Source organism: Anolis sagrei, chromosome X, assembly GCF_037176765.1.
Source record: "Anolis sagrei isolate rAnoSag1 chromosome X, rAnoSag1.mat, whole genome shotgun sequence".
NCBI lineage: Eukaryota > Metazoa > Chordata > Lepidosauria > Squamata > Dactyloidae > Anolis > Anolis sagrei.
Window position 1 is genome coordinate 20,459,770 of NC_090034.1, and position 20,066 is coordinate 20,479,835.

The window sequence follows — 20,066 nt, forward strand, 5'->3', positions numbered from 1 at the left end:
TAATAGCCCTGTGTCTAGTTCTGGGCCCCACAGTTCAAGAGGAATATTGATCCTAACCTGGAACATGTCCAGAAGAGGGCAACTAAAAGGATTCATGGTCCGGAGACCATGAATCCTTATGAGAAGATGGTCTGTTTAGCCCGCAAGAGAGAAAGTTGAGGGGAGACATGAGAGCCATGTCTAAATATTTGAAAATATGTCCTAAGGAAGAGGGAGCAGGTCATGTCCTCTTCTTCCCTGGCGACTAGGACTCAATGGAGCAGTGGGCTAGGATTACAAGAAAGGAGATTCCACCTCAGCGTTACGAAAAACTTCCTGACCGTAAGAAGAGTGGTTCACCGATGGAACTCTCAAAATGTGGTGTAAGCTCCTTTCTTGGAGGCTTTTAAGCACAGGCTGGATGACCATCTATCAGAGGTGCTTTGATTGTGCTTGTCCTGCATGGCTTGGAGTCGAATTGGATAGCCCAGGCAGTCTCTTCCAACTTCTTTATGATTCTATGGGTCAAAAGTAATAGAAATGCAGGAAGAAACAAAAATTTGGTAATGATAACCATCCTTTGCATTAGGGTAATAATCCTGTCAGTCCTGACTGCTGTTAACATCCCATCTCTCCTTCTTCCATAGTATTTGGTTTTATGTGAATGAAAGGTTTTTCAAAGGCTACCACTCTTTTTTTAATGGCTTATTTCTCCTAGGTGAGGTTTTGCAGGCTGTCACTGACCATGATATTCCTCAGCAACTCGTGGAACGGCTTCAGGAAGAGAAGCGAATAGAGGCTCAAAAGAGGAAGGAGAGGCAGGAGGCTCATCTCTACATGCAAGTGCAGGTCAGCTTGAGCAAGGAGTTTTCTATTTTCCAAATGCTGCATTGCTTCCTCTGAATGCTTTAATCCTATTCTAACCATTATCTGCAAAACATGAGGTGGCTCATGGTTAGGGACAAAGGTCAGCAGAAGAGAATGGCTGGCTGATAGGGTCCCTGAGCAGGATTTGAATCCCAGTCTCTACAGCCAAAGCCCTGCACTCTGGTGGGAATTGGGTCTTCATCCAGAAGAAATGCTGTATCTAAAAGGACTGAAACATTTTTTTAACCCAAGACTTAGGCCAAAGCCAAGTGGATTTAGGACCCTTTTGTGCTAAAAACCAACTTGTCTCTTCAATTATAACCAATGTTATTCAATTAAATCATGATGCTGTTCTATTCCCTGTTGGCGGTGATTGACATCACTGAGTTTGGGAGCTCTGTGGTCTTTCTTAGGGCCTCGTCACAATAGAGAAAAAATGCTGGCGATTTTAATCTGGCGAGCAGGTTCTTAATGCATATTTAGAATTCTTTTAATTTTGTGGATGTATTTATTATGTGTTTTATATTATGTTTGGTATTGAATTGTTGCCTGTTTGGAAGCCATTCTGAGTCGCTCCGCGGAGGTCGAGAAGGACGGGGTATAAATGTTTAAAATAAATAAAAAATCCACTTAAAATCTGGTTGCTGCCTCCTGCAGAATTCTGGGGTTTCTAGTTTAGGGAGGAGCCTTTAACAGCCTCTCTAAACTACAAACCCCAGAATTCTGCAGGAGGCAGAACTGGATTTTAAGTGGATTTTTTCTCTAGTGTGATGAAGTGCTTAGTCCTCCTTTCAAAGTACATCTCTCTGGTCTTGTGTTAGTATGGTACCATGTTCTTGTTAACACATGGTAGCTGAAGCTTCAAACCATATGGATCATGAACATAACACTATATACATTAGTATGATGACATGTGTTACCACAGTTAGGGTTAGGATTTGTGAGGCCCTTTAGGTGTTGGGATACAACTCCCAGCAGAGCCAATGATGAGAAGTACTGAATTACAGCTCACCACCCTCCATAGAAATATCCTTGAGTGGCAGAAGACTTCAATGTTCCAAAATGTGTTGCCAAGAATCCTTTATCCATTTTCTCCTGGTTTGCGTTGGTGCTGCTTTACAATGCATTTATTAGGTTTTTGACTGGTCATGGAGGTTTGTTTTGGAGTCCTTACCAAGCACCATGTTGACCCTCAAAGCCTTATTGCTGTGGTGTGGCTTCATGTCATTTTCAGCTTCTGAGAGATTGAGGAGGAAATTGTTGTTGTTGAGTTTTCTTGGCAAGATTTCTTCAGATGGGAGTTACCCTGAGAGAATGTGACTTGCCAAAGGCCACCTAGTTAGATCCCCATGGCTGAGTGAGGATTCAAACCCTGGCCCCCAAAGCCCGGGTCCACCACACAAGCCACAGTGCCATTCTGACTCCTCTTAATTAGTACTGTTAGTACTTATGTACTTAGTGGTATATATACCACATTGACTGGAGTCTAATATGTCATCGAATCTAATGCACCATTCCATTTTTAAAACCCTGAAACCAAAAAATGTAGTTGCTGCCTAACGTAATTTGCAGCGGCAAAAAGTGCACTCTTTATCATATGACCACTACAGTTGTTGCCTGCTTGGAAGTCCTTCTTTAAAAACAAAAGTGTTATAGCACCAAAGCTTCCAGCAACGGATAGGAAAACGTTGGGATGCATCTATTAATTAATCCACTTTTATTGCCTTGGTTCAATGCTATGGAGTCATGGGGGCTGTAGTTTTACAAGTCCTTGAGTCCTCTTTGCCAAGGAAGGCTGATGCCTCACTCAACTACAAATCCCAGGGTCCCATAGCATTGAGCTCTGGGCATTTAACTTGAGATGAGGTCCCTCAAAGAGGAGCATCAAGTACAGCTCTTGAAGCAGCTTCCATATGGTTTGCCTCAGCACTAAGATTACTGTGTGATGTGAATCTAATGCACACCTTAATTTTGGCGAGGTCGTTTAGCCAAAAAAGGTGAGCATTGGATTGGAGTAAATAGTGGCTGTAAGGCCAAGTATTTTAAGGACGGTGAGTGAAACTCCCACTTGTGAAGCCACGTTCATTCCTTAGCAATCCCATTAACAAAAAGCCCATCTTCTTCCAGATCGTAACAGAGGACCAGTTCTGTGGCCACCAAGGCAACGACATGTATGATGAAGAAAAAGTGAAATACACCGTGTTCAAAGTCTTGAAGAACTCAACACTTGCAGAGTTTGTCCAGAATCTTTCTCAAACCATGGTGAGTGTTTTCTGTGCAGCTCTGCCTTCTGCTTGTGTCCCCTTTGTGTGATGCCATTTCTTTTCCATGTGCTTTTAACTAGGGTTTCTCCCTGACCTCCTCTTTTGCAGGGCTTTCCGCAAGATCAAATACGACTGTGGCCCATGCAGGCGCGAAGCAATGGGACAAAGAGGCCGGCCATGTTAGACAATGAAGCCGACGGCAATAAAACCGTGAGTGTGCATTGGGGGATATTCTCACATTTCAGTGTGGAGTCTTGCACTCAGATGTAAACAGCTGCCAATGAAATACGTGCTTCCATATAAGGATTTAGTTGCTCAGCTTAGGGTCCCCAACTTGGCCTGCTTAAGGCCCATTTCTTACTGCAGATTTCAGTCAAGTCATGTTAGCATAAAACTTTAAACAAACTTTTAGCTTAACTGTATGGTTTAATTGGATTCTCATCCCATTCTTTCTTCCACTTCAAAATGTGATTAAAGTAAAGGTAAAAATTTCCCCTGTCGTTAAGTCTAGTCGTGTCTGACTCTGGGGGTGGTGGTGCATATCTACATTTCTCAGCCAAAGATCTGGTGTTGTCCATAGACACCTCCAAGGTCATGTGGCCAGCATGACTGCATGGAGCACTGTTACCTTCCCACAGAAGTAGTACCTATTGATCTACTCACATTTGTATGTTTTCGAACTGCTAGGTTGACAGGAGCTGGGGCTAACAGCGGGAGCTCACCCCACTCCCTGGATTCAACCTTTCAGCCAGCAAGCTCAACAGCTCAGCGGTTTAACCTGCTGTGCCACCAGGGGCAAAATGTGATTAGAATTATATAAAAAACTGTTTGTATTGATACCGTATTTGATGACATTATCATCACACTTTTTATCTCCCTCTTACTAACCAGAAAAGGGACTATTATATGAGAAATAAAAAAATCTGCCACATTGATTTTCCGGTTTTACCTTGAAGGCAGAAGGACAAGGAGGGGGAGGACCCAGAGTCTGTTTTTTTGCCTAGGAAGAAGAAGGGGGAAGGTCCTTCCTTCCTTCCTTCTCCAAAGAAAAGACATTTTACAAAATCTTAAATTGAGCTCTTTGGAGAAAGGTGGAAGAAGGGAAAAACAGAGCTCCAGGAACCTCCAGGTTTTTTAAACCGCCTGGCCTTCAGAGAAGGAAGGAAGGGGTAATCAGCCCCAAATGTCTGGAGACAGACAAAAATACAGTTTTTGCCACCTCCAAAAATAGTGGTGCAACTATGATATGGTAGCAGCTATTGTGCAGTGAAATACAGGTAGTCTTGATTAGTTGTACCGTGTTTGGGATTGAGTAATTATGTAGAGTCCCTTCTTTGACCATGCAGATGATTGAACTCAGTGACAATGAAAATCCATGGACAATATTCCTGGAGACAGTCGACCCAGAAATGGCTGCGACAGGAGCAACGTTGCCCAAATTTGACAAAGACCGTAAGTAGACGCTTAAGGATGTCGATGTGGCTCCAGAGGAGGAGCTTGCAAGGTGAGGGATCAGGGGACTGGCTTTCTTCTATGGAGAGAAAAAACACATCTTGTTTCTTCACTGTTTCAGATGATGTCATGCTATTCTTGAAAATGTATGACCCAAAGACTCGGAGTTTGAACTACTGTGGACATATCTACACACCTATATCCTGCAAAATACGTAAGTTCCTGAGATCAACCACATTAGAGAGTTGTGCCATGGATAGTTTTTATATGTCCTCAAAGGGAGTCTGTATAAATTCAAATGTTGGTATGTTGTTGTTTTTTGGTTTTGAATTGTATTGTATTGGTTTTACGGTTAAGCCTCTTTTTTGGAGAGAAAAGTGGAGTAATAATCATAATCATAATAATGGTAATGGTAATGGTAATAATAAATAGAATTGTTTGGAAGTCTACCTAGATTCATTTTAGCACAAAGTGGCAACAGCAGCATATGCCACCAAATCCAGATTCTAGAAAAAGCAGGATTTGTGCATTATTTCTTTAAGGTTGTGGAAAGTACGCCACTATTTTATGTCTAGTGTTCTTCTATCTCCCAGTACCCCAAATTCTGATAACTGCGTAATTTCATTATGTAATTTCCCCAATCATGCTAGGGTGTCATGTTTGGAAAGATTTCTAGAAGCAGTATTTTGGAGTCGTTACCAAAGCAATAATGATGTTCGTTTACCTGTTCCTTCTTCAAAGGTGACTTGCTGCCAGTTATGTGTGAAAGAGCAGGATTTCCCCAAGAATCTAATCTTATCCTCTATGAGGTTTGGAGCACTTCTTTTTCTTTAAGCTTTCTGTCATTCACTCACCAGATTATTTATTTATTTATTTTGCATATTTGCATCCCGTCCTACTCACCCCCGGAAGGGGGGACTCAGGGCGGCTTCACAACAGGCAATCATTCAATGCTAACAACAGTAATAAATGATAAAAGCAATTAAAACATAAAATTACTAAAAGATTGTTTACATTACGCAGGTTTGAAATCATTAGAGATTTCATAGGTAATTAGCATTAGAGAAATCATAGAAAAAAACGGGAACTCTTTATTTTGCTTTTGCAAATGCAGGATTTAACTCTGAACTTCCATTTGAAGAAATGTATTTTGAGTTTTCACAGTATCATATAACCCAATTGTTAGTATTACGAAGATGCATTTGTTATACAGCAATAACACATTCATAGCTAGATGGATGGATGGGTAGTTAGATAGGTAGGTAGATAGGTTTTATTAACTCAGATTGTGAGTGGGAAAGAGAAGAAGGGATTGAATCAATACATCTGTAAATTAAGGAAGATTTATAATATAAATAAAGACTTTAAAAATAGGAAATAAAAGTTAGATTATCTTTGCGGCAGCCAATCATTTAGCAAACTTTTCAGGAAGAAGATACAATAAAATTATTGGGTTGCTGTGAATTTTCCGGGCTGTATGGCCACGTTCCAGAAGCATTCTCTCCTGATGTTTCGCCCACATCATCAGAGGTGGTGAGGTCTGTTGGAAAGTAGGCAAGTGGGACTTATATATCTGTGGAATAATGTCCAGAGTGGGAGAAAGAACTCTTTTCTGTTTGAGGCAAGTGTGAATGTTGCAATTTGCCACCTTTATTAGCATTGAATAGCCTTGCAGCTTCAAAGCCTGGCTGAATCCAGCCTGGAGGAATCTTCTGTTGGGAGGTATTAGCTGGCCCTGATTGTTTCCTGTCTGGAATTCCTCTGCTTTCAGAGTGTTCCTCTTTATGATACTGTCCTGATTTTAGAGTTTTTTTAATACTCTAGCCATATTTTGTTCATTTTCATTGTTTTCTCCTTACTGTAGAAATTGTCCACATTCTCTAAAATCAGGACAGTAAATAAAGAACAACACTCAGAAAACAGGAGAATTCCAGACAGGAAACAATCAGGGCCAGCTAATACCCCCCCCCCCTACACACACACACACAAAGGATTCCCCCAGGAAGGATGCAGCCAGGCGTTGAAGCCGCAAGGCTATTCAGTGCTGATTAACATTCCCACTTGTCTCAAGTGAGAGTTCTTTCTTCCACCCCGGACATTCCACAGATATTTAAACCCACTTGCCTAGTTTCCAACAGACCTCACAAACCCCTGAGGATGCCTGCCGTAGATGTGGGCGAAATGTCAGGAGAGAATGCTGCTGGAACATGGTCATAGAGCCAAGAAAACTCACAGCATCGCAGTGATTCCTGCCATGAAAACCTCTGACAACACAATGTAAAATATATCAAATAATGTCCCTACTATAATATTGCTGTGAGGTATGCACAACACAGTCTCAAATTATGCAAACTCTTGGGTATACATTGCTTTCAAATGCATTGCATTAAACCCAGTTTAGATAGTTGCAATCAAAAGTCTGCAACAGCATGACTTTGAATTAGATGCATGCACATTTCCTTTTGAAATAAATCATTTCAAGTGCTTTTGAGGTCCAATATTTAATGAAAGAAATGATTTGTTGAAGGAAAGAAAGAAACATTCCCGAATCTGTAACAGCTTAAGCGAAGGAGTGGAGAAAGTTGGTTGGTGTATAGTCTGGAGCCATTAGAATTGGATTCCTTTAAGGGCAGCTTGACAAAGTAAAAAAAAGGGGGGGGGGGTCTGTTTTGGGGTGTTTAACAATCTAGTAATGTTTCTCTGTTATGCATTTTGTGTATGAGAAATGCATAGCAAGCCCTATTCATTCTCGCTTGTGGACTGCTGCTCAGAATCAGCCAGCTCAGTCCCATGCATTACATGGCAGCCAAAGGGATTCTTTCTGCTTCTGCAAACTGCTGACTTCATGCATTGCACAGGATGTCTGTCATTTGGGTAACCTTTCCAGCATTTGTTTCCATCCAACACAGTAAATGCATGTGTTTGAGAAGGGGGAGCAGTTGTTCAGGACGGGTAATTATTCCGGAGGCAGGCCTAAATCTATCTGTTGCTCACATGCTTCCATTATTTGGCCCCTTTGAGGATAATAAATACATTCAATGCAAATTGGTTTGGCTCCTGCAAACTGTATCTGCAGTCTTCATAATGGCTGTCTTTTGGGGTGTTTGCTGGGTAGACATGTTGGATAGTCAAGCCTGTTTTGATGAGTTCCTTAAGGCCTTTTCTGACCTATTTAATTTGAATTTTGTTGTTATGTGTACTGACTTGTAAACTGCCTTGAGTCACTGATAAGGCTGAGAAAGGCGGTATACAAGTATAGTAAATAAATAGGCTGACCTTAAGCTGTAGCTATGAGGTTGTTCTTGGCCTGGTGTTTCCCCCTCTTCCACTTTGCGGCTGAGCGAGTGTGACCCACCTGAGGCCAGTCTGGTGGTTTCCATGGCCAAGAGCCAAACAAAGCTGTCTTCCTCTGTATATGACTCCCTGAATGAAAGCTACATAACGAATTGTATTTTTGGATTGGAAAGACATTTTCTTCCTGTCTGTTCCTCCTGAGTTCTTCTCTTCTCCTTTCTCCCCCTTTGGATTCAGGAAGTTAAACCGAATTTAACAGAGCGGATTCAAGACTACGACGTTTCCCTCGACAAAGCTCTGGACGAACTCATGGACGGTGACATCATCGTGTTTCAAAAGTAGGCAACCCACTGAGTCACTTTGAGTCTCATGTTTTAAGAGCAAAAGTGGGGTACAGATAAACCATAATCATAATTATAATTATCATGAAATAAATCCTTTGTCACCATTCTTAGGACCTCAGCGCACTAGAGACATCATAGGCAAATTTTGGCCCTCCTGGTGTTTTGGATTCCCAACTACCACAATTTCTAACAGGTTGTTAGGAATTGTGGTAGTTGAAGTCTAAAACACCTGGAGGGCCAAAGTTTGTCCATGCCTGCACTAGCACATCTGTCCACTTTAAATCCTTGTTGCTGCCTTCAGAATTGTGGGTTTTGTAGTTTAAAGGTAAAGGATTTTAAGTCTACTTGTGTCCAACTCTCCATTTCTAAGGCGAAGAGTCTGTATACACTTCCAAGGTCATGTGGCCAGCATGATTGCATGTAGCACCGTTATCTTCCCACAGAAGCTGTGCCTATTGATCTACTTACACTTGCATGTTTTCAAAGTGCTAGGTTGACAGAAGCTGGGCCTAACAGCGGGAGCTCACCTTGCTCCTTGGATTTGAACCACTGACCTTTCAGTCAGCAGGTTCAGCAGCTCAACGTTTAACCTGCTGTGCCACTAGGATTTAGTTTAGTTTAAGAAGGGTCTTTTAAAATGCTCAGCCAGAGTGGTCCTGGGCTTCACTAAACTTTAAACCCCAGATTTTGCAGGCTGTGAATCATGGTTGTCCTAAAGCATCCGAAGGGGTACTTTGAACCCATGCCATTGCTGATTATGCAGCTGTTTTGAAGGGCTGGCCAATTACCATCCTAAACTTAAAACTCAAGGCATCTTCCCTCCATTGTGGCTTCTTATTTCTCCTCATTCTTTTCCTTCTCTCTCTTTCTTATATGCGCAGAAACTATCCATACCCTTTCATGGCCCTTTTGCCATCAACCTAATTCCTCTTTGGTCTTTTCCTCTGAATAGAGATGACCCCGAGAATGACAACAGCGAACTGCCCACGGCAAAAGAGTACTTCCGAGACTTGTACCACCGTGTCGACGTCATCTTCTGCGACAAAACCATCCCGAACGATCCCGGCTTCGTGGTCACGCTGTCCAACAGGATGAACTATTTCCAGGTGCCTCCTCTGCTTCAAATTTCCCGTCAGCAGCCAGGGCCAGATTGACAGGGCAACAATGTCTTTTTGAAAAGGGCAGCAACAGTTGAACGCAACTTCTGAGGCCTTTTAGTGGACCTGCTTTGGGAAACAACAGACACGTCGCTAACAGATGACTGTTCGGCCTCTGCTTTGGGTGACAGGTTGGCCTTCGCTTTCCAAGGCAATTTGTCCCACTATATAAAGCAGTGCATACAAACAGGCATTTAGCATTTACCGTATATACTCGAGTATAAACTGACCCGAATATAAGCCGAGGCACCTAATTTTACCCCCCCCAAAATGGAGAAACGTATTGAAGAGGGTAAGAAATGCAGCAGCTACAGGTAAATTTAAAAATAAAAATAGATACTAATCAAATTACATTTATTGAGACATCAATAGGTTAAATGTTTTTCAATATTTACATGACTGTCCAACTCTGATTAAACCATTATTCTAACTTTCTTCAATGTAAATGTGCTTACTTATCCTCCCAATAATAATAGAGTAAAATAATAAATGTAATAATAATAATAGAATAAAATAATGGAAAAGTAATAATAACAGTATTAATAGAGTAAAATAATAAATGTAATAATAACAGAGTAAAATAATAAATTAATAATACTAGAGTAAATAATGTAAATGTAATAATAGATAAAAATAATAAATGTAATAATAATAAAACAATAAATGTAATAATAATAATAACTAGAGTAAGATAATAAATGTAATAAATAGAGAAGAATAATAACTAATAATAATAATAAATACAGTAAAATAATAAATGTAAAATAATAAAAATAATAATAACAGTAAAATAATAAAAACTTTGACTCGAGTGTAAGCTAAGGGGGGCTTTTTCAGCCTTTAAAAGGGGCTGGAAAACTTGGCTTATACTCGAGTATATACGGTAGTTAAATCTGCCTCCACCTGTCTCATAGATACCCTATTTACACAAATGTAATGCTCACATTTTTTCATTAAATATTATTGCAAAAATTAGGGTGCACATTAGATTTGCATCATACAGTAATTGCATTGCTTAGCCAAAGCAAAAGGGGAAGCCACTTCAGGAACACCTAGAGCTCCTTTTTTGAGGGATGCTATCTCTAATTCTAAGCAGGCAGCAACTGTAATGCGCTCCTTTTTTGGCCAAATGACTAAGAGCATGCTTTTTGCTGCTGCGCATTACATTAGTTAGCAAATAATTTAAGGAAGTAGTTCTAAGCAGGCAGCAACTATAATGGCTCAATTACACACTGTTTGCTGCTGTGCCTTACATTCAACAGCAAATACTTTTTTTGATTTCAGCATTTTGAAAATCGAGGTGCACATTAGAGTTGATGGCGCATTAGACTCGAGTAAATACGGTAACTGAAGGCTGTTGCCTCATCTCTCGGGTGCCCTGAAATAAATAACTGAAATGAAATGCTACCACCAGATAACTCCCCCACAGTGTAAGATTAAATAAATGTAAGATCATTGTCAGCTGTACTTTCCTGGTAATATTGCTTTCTTAAAACTTGGGAAAAGTTCTTCTTTTTTCAATTCCAATAGTGGAATCTGGGGCTATCAATTTGGAAAACAACTTTTCCAACACATGTGTGTATATGTGTGTGTGTATTTCTAGTGAAAGAAGGTTTATTTTGTAGGAGCATAAGTCTTCTCTCAAACAAGCAAATGTGAAGTTTTGCTCGATTGAGGCTGCTGAGATTTGGAGCCCTGAGTTGGGCCACTCTTTACACCAGAAATGCAAGTTGTAATCTTTCACCTCCTTCCGTTTTGATCTCTTTAGGTTGCCAAGACCGTCGCCCAGAGGCTTAATACTGATCCTATGCTCCTACAGTTTTTCAAGTCACAAGGGTAAGAGACATTCGTCAGAATGAATCCTTTATCACTCCCAAAGAGACACTTAATGGGCCCCTAATGGCGTTGGCCCTTTGGTTGCTGAGTGTTGTATTTATTATTTACAGTTCTTATATTCCGCCCTTCTCACCCCGCAGGGGACTCAGGGCGGATTACAGTAAACACATATATGGCAAACATTCAATGCCAGTTTGACAAACAACATTTAACAGACAAAGGCTATTTAACTTTTTTTTTCTGGCCGCCAGGGGAACTGCTGCTTTTCATCGTCCATCAACGACACCGATGAAGTTCTTCCGCATTCCACATTCCCCGGAGTCTTCTTTCTTTATGGCCTCATAAATTAGTTAAATTTAGCCTCCCACACAAGGTGGTCCCTTATTTTCCTACTTGACAGATGCAACTGTCTTTCGGGTTGCAAAGGTCGACAACGGGCTACACAATGGCTGGACACCCACTCCAGGCCGGGCTGGCTTCGAACTCATGACCTTTTGGTCAGAGTGATCTTAATGCAGCTGACACTCAGCCAGCTGCGCCACAATCCCGGTGTTGTAGTTTGATGTCTACCAAAGAGCCATGTGATTCCCATTCTTCATAACCGCCTCTCTTCACATGGGGTAAAAAACGGGATTTGTAGCACAAAGGACAGTGTAAATCCCATTCAGTTCTTGTCAATCCAGGGACTATGCAAATTGGGACAATGCAATGTTTACAATGCAATCCCTCCCTCATTACAGAGATGGCTCAGGAAACTCTCTTAAGGCATAAATAATTACGATGGGACTTTGAGAGATCACCTGCAATTCTTTTTTTAAATTCCTTTTTATTTTATTTTATTATTTTTTCTGATTTTTGAAATGTTTCTTTGTTTAAATATTTTGAAAATTCCAAAACATTTTAAAACATAATACAGTTGTCTTATCACATCTTCTATTTCCACATCTTGACTCTCCCCCTCATACCTCCCATTGCTCACATAGTGTTATGTCAGTTCTATGACTTCTTCATTCTTCTAGTTTTATCCTTTATGTATTGTTATTGTAATGTGTTTATTAACTCCACCACAATATTTCGTGGGCATTTGGTGATTTAAATACGCCATGGCTTTTACAGTGGTGAATGTATACATCAATGTATGTTGGAGAATGTGATTCCTCCCTCATTTCTCTTCTTGTTCAGTTACAGAGATGGCCCAGGCAACCCACTTAGACATAATTACGATGGGACATTGAGGGATCTCCTGCAATTCTTCAAGCCGAGGCAACCTAAGAAACTGTACTATCAGCAGGTAAGGGGTGCTCTTAAGAGAGAGAGAGAGAAAAGCAAGATATACATAATAATAATAATAATAATAATAATAATAATAATAATAATATAAAATAAGAATAGAATCATAGAGTTGGAAGAGACCTCATGGGCCATCCAGTCCAACCCCCTGCCAAGAAGCAGCTATATTGCATTCATATCAACCCTGACAGATGGCCAATAATAAAATAATATAAAATAAGACTAATATGTGGAATACAAATTATAATAATCATATAGTAATCATTTATAAGATAATAATGTAATACTGTATATAATAATAATATGATAACAATAATATAAGGTGATGATGCGGGGAGGGAAGGGCTTCGGTGTCTTTGCAGAGGGACTAAATCAAATCTCTTTCCTTCCTCAAACATCTCTACAGCTCAAAATGAAAATCACGGACTTTGAAAATCGGAGGAGTTTCAAGTGCATATGGCTGAACAGCCAGTTTAGGGAAGAGGTAAGTTGACTTTGCATGTCAAGGGAAGACAATGATGGGAAAACTGTGGAGCTTCTTAGATTGGTAGAAGCTGTATTAATTTCCAGTCCATTTTTAACTTGTGAACTTCAATCTGCATTTTCCCTGTGTGTATATTTCTTATATGTATTTTAGCAGTGTTTTGCTTTCGCTGATTTCGCCATGTTGTACCCCCAATTTATTTCTCTCCACAAGGTCAGGAGAGAAACAAATTAATAAACTGATGATGATGATGATGATGATTATTATTATTATTATTATTTGGTTAGCTCAGATTTAATCACAGATAAAAACCCTCTCCATCTAAGAATTGCAGAGGGCAGAGATGACAAAATATTCAGATCCTGACATCTCATTACACGATATTACCAGGACCAATAACTTGCTGGTTAAATCAATTACTTGCCTTGTTATTATCTAATACTGCCGGAATTGCATGGTTTTTGTATGAGTTCTTCCACTGGCATAATTACACGACAACCTCTCCCCTCCCCCCCCCCCCCATATCTATGATATTATTATTATTATGATGATGGTGATTATTATTAGCCCCACTGAAAATAATGGAAGCTGATGTTTGTTCATAGAGGGACTTAGAGCAAAGTTTGTACATTTCAGGCCAGGAGTGTAACAGGAATTCGTACCTTCATTTGCTTGTTTTACTCATTTCATTTTATTTAATTTGCCTGTCTTTCCCTTTTGGCCTCTGTTTAGGAAATAACACTATATCCAGACAAGCACGGATGTGTCCGGGATCTATTAGACGAATGTAAAAAAGCTGTAGAACTTGCCGAGAGAGGTTCAGGGAAACTAAGGCAAGTGTTTGATTTTGCTTATTTAGGTGTGCAGCATTTCTTGAAAGCAAATCCCAGTCATTTGCCAACTTGAATTAATTGGAGGAGAAATGGAAATAGAAGGTCTGAGAAAGTATTTTAAGTTTGAGGAACTTTCCCAGCATTCCTCCTGAACATTAGGAAGAACATCCTGCCTGTCGGAAGGGCTTGGATTGTGCTTTTCCTGCATGAAGATAGAAATAGGTTGGACTGGATGACATTTAGATATCCCTTTCAACTCTAGGATCCTGAGATTCTATAGACTTTTTCTCCATGAACTTCCTGATGTCTTTGAGGCTCAATAGCCATCTCTTGGGAGGGCTCTGATTGTGCTTTTCCTGCCTTTGTCTCCCAGAGACCCTATGCAAAACCCAAACTGCCCCATTCTACTGGCTTTCCACTAAAAGCAAAAAGAAGTTATACATGGACACAGTTGCCTTTTTAAAGGACCACCTCCCTCTCTTGTTTTTGCATGATGTTATAAAGCTTTTTACACCCCTTTTTCCTCTTGTTCAGGCTGCTAGAAATTGTAAGTTACAAAATAATCGGGGTCCATCAGGAAGACGAATTGTTAGAGTGTTTATCGCCAGCAACAAGTCGAACGTTTCGAATAGAGGTAAGCGTGATTTTTTTAATTTACCACATTTCCCCCTTCCCTGGTGAGTTGCTGGGTGCCCCCATATTTTGGAAGTTTGCCCCCCACCCATAACACACCATTTCTCTCCCCTTCTTTCTAATATCTGCCTGATGCCCCTATTTGCGTTGCAGGAAATCCCTCTGGACCAGGTTGACCTCGATAAGGAGAACGAGATGCTTATTACAGTGGCTCACTTCCAGAAAGAGGTCTTTGGGACATTTGGCACTCCTTTCTTGCTAAGGATACACCAGGTGCGTCCCATTGTGCCCCGGAAATGTCATTCTGGAAGTACGTGGCATTGGATTATATGATCATAAAATCCTATAGCTGGAAGGGACCCCAAGGGCCATCCAGTCCAACCCCCTTCAGAGATAGAGATAGATAGATAGTCGGAAGGGACCCCAAAGGCCATCCAGTCCAAACCCTTCAGAGATAGATAGATAGATATGTAGATATGTAGATAGATAGATGATAAAACCATAGAATCCTAGAATTGGAAGAGACCACAAGGGCCATCCAAGCCTTTCAGAGATAGATAATAGATAGATAAATAAATAAATAGATATAGATAGATAATAAAACTATAGAATCCTAGAGTTGAAAGGGACCCCAAAGGCCATCCAGTCCAACCCCCTTGTGCCATAAGACACAATCAAAGCCTTCCCAACAGATGGCCTCCCAGTCTCTTCTTTAGCCTCTCCTTTTAGATATTTAAACATGGTTCTTGTGTCCCCTTCTCTCAGCCTTCTTTCCTGCAATTTTAAGTGGGCTCATTGAATTTGGCATTGAATGTTTGTCACTCAGTTACTTTTGTTGTAAACCACCCCGAGTCCCCCTGGAGAGCTAGGGAAGTATATAAATAAATTATTATTATTATTATTATTATTATTATTATTATTATTACCTTTATTATTATTACCTTTATTATTATTACCTTTATTATTATTATTAAAATTTCTTCTTGTGCCTTTTGAGCTTTGGTAGAATAATTCTTAGGACATGGTGACAGTAAACAATGCTGCTGCAGTTGGTGTTGTTGTCTTGGGTTAGCAGAGCCTGTCACGTCTTTCTTTGCTCTGCTTGCCTTGTTCAGTGTGCCATAAGGGCTCAGGGCCAGCCTTTTCAGAACCCTATTGACTTTTGTTTTCAGCATAACTGAAGTCCTCTCCTTTTTCTTCCTTTTGTAGGGTGAACACTTTCGAGAGGTGATGAAGAGGATTCAAGTCGTTCTGGACATCCAGGAGAAGGAATTTGAAAAGGTATGGCTCTGGGGCCAGGGCAGATGTCATGCTCAGCACAATGTAGCTTTTGAATTGAATAGATGGTTGTGTTTGTATTATTGCTACGAAGAAACTATCATAGCAGACCATCTCAAGCTGAAACGCAACGACAGTGCCGTGCTTTTAAATTTCCTATTATATGTATCTCACCACAAGCTATGAAGAGAGGCTGGTAATAAATCATTAGTATTACTATTATTTGAAACACAACAAGATGAGTCCACAGCAAACAAGGTCACTCTGCTGGCTGTTGAATTGGATCACACGTTAGACACTTCCCAAGTGTCTAGGACTAGGTGATGTATCGGCGATTAATGCATGCAGATCCCAGTAAGGTGGCCTTCTGCAGCTGGCAGATGGTAATTTTGTCAGTGCCGATTGTGTTTAAGTGCAGGCCAAGGTCTTTAGGCACTGCACCCAGTGTGCCGATCACCACTGGGACCACTTTGACTGACTTGTGCCAGAGTCTTTTCAGTTCGATTTTTAAAGCTAGTTGAGGGTACAGTTAGAATGTATTTAAAAACAGAAACAAAGTTAAAAACCTGGCATTATACTAAATGTCCTTTGACCAGAAGCCGGCCACTTGGAGTGCCTCTGGTGCCACTGTGAGAAGGTCCTCCATTGTGCATGTGGCTGCATTATAGTAAGGGGTCTGTAGTTTGCTCTTCTCTGCACTTGCATGTCATGGACTCCACTTTGTGGCCTCATTTTTAAAGATTGACTGCATCTCACGGTGCCAGAGCACAGCCTGTTCAGGGCCTTCCAAGTCACCCAGTCTTCTGTGTGCCCAGGAAGGAGTCTCTCATCTGGTATCAGCCACTGATTGAGATTCCAGGTTTTAGCCTGCCACTTTTGGACTCTCCCTTGCTGAGGTGTTCCTGCGAGTATCTCTGTAGATCTTAGAAAACTATTTCTTGATTTAAGGCGTTGACATGCTGGCTGTTATCTGAACAGAGGATGGGCCGGAGATGTCAATGCCTTGGTCCTTTCATTATTGGCTTCTACTTCCCGACTGATGTCAGGTGGTGCAATACTGGCTAAACAGTATAATTTCTCCAGCGGTGTTGGGCATAGACATCCTGTGAAAATGCGACATGTCTCATTAAGGGCCACATCCACTGTTTTAACATTGTGAGATGTATTCCACACTGGGCATGCGTACTCACCAGCAGAATAGCAAAGCACAAGGGGCAGATGTCATCACTGTGTCTGGTTGTGCTCCTCAGGTTGTGCCAGTCAGCTTTTGTACAATATTATTTTTAGCACCCTTTTTCCTTGATACTCAAGCAGTGCTTCTTATAAGTCAGAGCACGCTCCAGAGTGACTGCCAGGTATTTGAGTGTGCTGCAGTGCTCCAGTGGGATGCCTTCCCTGGTAATCCTCAGAACTTGAGGTGCTTGTCTATTCTTAAGGTGAAAAGCACACGTCTGCATTTTAGATGGATTTGGAATTAGCTGGTTTTCCCTGTAATAGGCAGTAAGAGCACCTAAAGCAGTGGTTCTCAAGCTGGGGGCCCCAGATGTTTTTGGCCTTCAACTCCCAGAAATCCTAACAGCTGGTGAACTGGCTGGGATTTCTGGGAGTTGTAGGCCAAAAACATCTGGGGACCCCAGCTTGAGAACCACTGACCTAAAGCTTCTGTTAAAGTCAAAGCTCCCTTGCAGGATTGTAACACATCTGAGCATCCCCTGGACAAGATCTTTGTAGACTGCTGCTTCTGTTACACCAGAAGTGACTTGCAGCATCAATAAAGTTAATACTTTTATTTATTCATATCCCACTTTTTTTCCACCCCTCCCCCCCAAAGAGATTCAAAACGGCTTATGGTAAATTGATTAAAAACCTATTAATAACTATAATGATGGTGCTGATGATGATAATAATAATAATAATAATAATGCACTAATTAGCTGATGAATACAAGAGGCCACTAGGTTCTTGTAGGTTTTTTCGGGCTATAGGGCCATGTTCTAGAGGCATTTCTCCTGACGTTTCGCCTGCATCTATGGCAAGCATCCTCACTACCTCTGAGGATGCTTGCCATAGATGCAGGCGAAACGCCAGGAGAAATGCCTCTAAAACATGGCCCTATAGCCCGAAAAAACCTACAAGAACCTAATACAAGAGGCCATTTCCCATGAAAGATTATGAAGCAAGGGAAATTCCAGCTGAGGCAAGATTGAAGTTCTACAGGAATTTTTTTTTTTTGTATATTCCTTGATAAATGTGTACTTGAACTCTGGGTTATTTTTTAAAATGCATATATCTCAATTTCTTCTCCCCAAAGTTTAAATTTGCCATTGTAATGATGGGTCGGCACCAATATCTAAACGAAGACGAATATGAAGTGAACTTGAAAGATTTCGAACCCCAACCCGGTGAGTATCGTCCATTGGCTTTGGTTTTTTCCCCTTTCGATCTCAGTGGGACAGCCATGTTATAATGCTATTTAGGGTTTAGGTCAGTCAAATGAAGCCTACCCCATTTTTTGGTGTCGCTGCATCTCCATAGGATTGCTCTGCATCCTCATAGGTCCCATTTTGGGCAACCATAGGCAAGGTCACATCATTTCAAGGCGTTTTATTTTAATTTGGACACAGAGGAGGGGGCGGAATTGCTGTTTTGGTGAAGGGAGGTCCCAAGGGGCCACATGGTTCGCTTTCCTGCTTTGGAAGATGGGTTCTGGTTCAAGAATGACAGAAACCAAGGGAAGGGGCTACATTCACTCCTCCCACAACAGGAAGTGACTCAAAGCCCTGACCCCAAAATGGGGGTCCCCTTCCACCAAAAAGAAAATTAAAACAGGAAAAAAGTTTCTAATTGCCACCTAGTGACCACTTTAGGGATTACATGAACCTCTTGTGTAGGGTTTACAGCTGACTCTGCAGAAGATGCTTGAACTGTACTCCATAAAAAGGGAGAAAATGGGACAGTACCTTTTTATCATGACTTGTGGATGCTTGTTTATATCAGCAAATGTTTATTTCTTTTATAACTTTTTAATATACCTTTGTGTCTGGGGTTATGAACAAATAATTCTCTAGTGCAAAAGGGATTGCAAAAAGTTTAAAGAGACAAGATTATGGAGCTATTCTTAGGTTGTCATTGGACTCCAGTTCCCAGCATCCCAAGGCAGAGGTCAAGCTTGTCAGCTGCAGACACTTCAGGCAGACAGGCAGCTGTATTCTCCCCTTTTGCATTTGTTTCTCCACATCTTAGTTGTGTATTCATTCTTTCTTTTTCTCCTTCTCTCTTTCTTTCTTTCTTTCTTTCTTTCTTTCTTTCTTTCTTTCTTTCTAGGCAACATGTCTCACCCAAGGCCATGGCTAGGACTTGACCATTTCAACAAAGCCCCAAAGAGAAGTCGCTACACGTACCTTGAAAAAGCTATTAAAATCCATAACTGACTTACCCCTCTCCCAAGTTTGTTCGAGACAAGGAAAAAAAAGAGGGAGGGAGGCAACCATAAGTGTGTGTGTGTGTGGCGTGTGTGTGGCGTGTGTGTGTGCGCACCTTTTTAACAACCGACCGTAGGACTTTTCCGGCACACGTGCACACGACCCGGCGTCTCCGGCGAGAGGAGCTTTGCTGCCGTTGGGATTAATTTTATTTGGAGGCTACTCCCTTTGGCTTCTCTGTACCTTTTATTGACTGCCCTCTTTTTTCTGTTTTGTTTTTTGAGCAAAAAAATGAAGGTGTTTTATAAAACAAAACGATCAAGCTTTGGGTGCCAACGAGAGTTTTTAATGGGGGATCGAAAGGAGGCGTCACAAAGGGGAGGAGAGGCGAGGCAATGTTATCGACGGTGGACTCGGCCCGTAATGCGTTGAATGGGCTGGCCTTCCCTTTCCCCCGCAGTTCCCTTTCCCCCTGCCATCAACTGCAGTATGACTATGGTTAGGCTCACATTCCCTTCCTGTTTTGTTTCCTCCTGTTATATCCTTTGATTTTTTTTTTTGGGCGCCTTTGTAAATGCAAACAGAGAGAGAGAAAAGACAAAACTCAACATCATCAATAAATAGCAATCTCTACTTCATGGTGTACACTGTTGGCACTTATTCGGACACGTTTTGTTGCGTTTTGGGTGGATTATCTCCTTTAAAAAAAGATCATTATTATTAATTTTAAAATAAATGGAGTTGGAGTCACCATTGGGCTTTCTTTTTCCCTCCCCACACCTCACTTTTTTCCTGAGGAAATAAGTCAGAATCCTCAAAGAGGGAAGGAGGAAGATCCGGGGTCTTTTGAATTCCCTTTTAGAGATGGCTAAACATTTAAAAACCCTTGAGGTCATGCATTGAAAACCCTTGAGGTTTTGTATTTAAAAACCC

The 20,066-nt window shown here is 41.0% G+C and overlaps 1 protein-coding gene across 2 annotated transcripts in view; it reads left to right on the forward strand.

Annotated features, from left to right (window-relative positions):
• Positions 1–19,771, forward strand: part of LOC132781957 (ubiquitin carboxyl-terminal hydrolase 7) — a 52,978-nt gene extending 33,207 nt beyond the window's left edge. Inside the window, exons 15-31 of one of the 2 annotated variants that reach the window (XM_060786546.2) lie at positions 698–828; positions 2,974–3,108; positions 3,219–3,320; positions 4,457–4,562; positions 4,684–4,776; positions 5,304–5,371; positions 8,094–8,194; positions 9,153–9,306; positions 11,126–11,193; positions 12,376–12,484; positions 12,890–12,967; positions 13,700–13,800; positions 14,335–14,434; positions 14,587–14,706; positions 15,643–15,714; positions 18,023–18,113; positions 19,036–19,771. In XM_060786546.2, coding sequence (XP_060642529.1) covers positions 698–828; positions 2,974–3,108; positions 3,219–3,320; positions 4,457–4,562; positions 4,684–4,776; positions 5,304–5,371; positions 8,094–8,194; positions 9,153–9,306; positions 11,126–11,193; positions 12,376–12,484; positions 12,890–12,967; positions 13,700–13,800; positions 14,335–14,434; positions 14,587–14,706; positions 15,643–15,714; positions 18,023–18,113; positions 19,036–19,142 — 1,736 coding nt within the window. In that variant the 3' untranslated portion in view covers positions 19,143–19,771. The remainder of the gene's footprint in view (positions 1–697; positions 829–2,973; positions 3,109–3,218; positions 3,321–4,456; positions 4,563–4,683; positions 4,777–5,303; positions 5,372–8,093; positions 8,195–9,152; positions 9,307–11,125; positions 11,194–12,375; positions 12,485–12,889; positions 12,968–13,699; positions 13,801–14,334; positions 14,435–14,586; positions 14,707–15,642; positions 15,715–18,022; positions 18,114–19,035) is intronic. The other variant, XM_060786547.2, reaches the window with a different exon arrangement.
• The last annotated feature ends 295 nt before the right edge of the window (positions 19,772–20,066 follow it).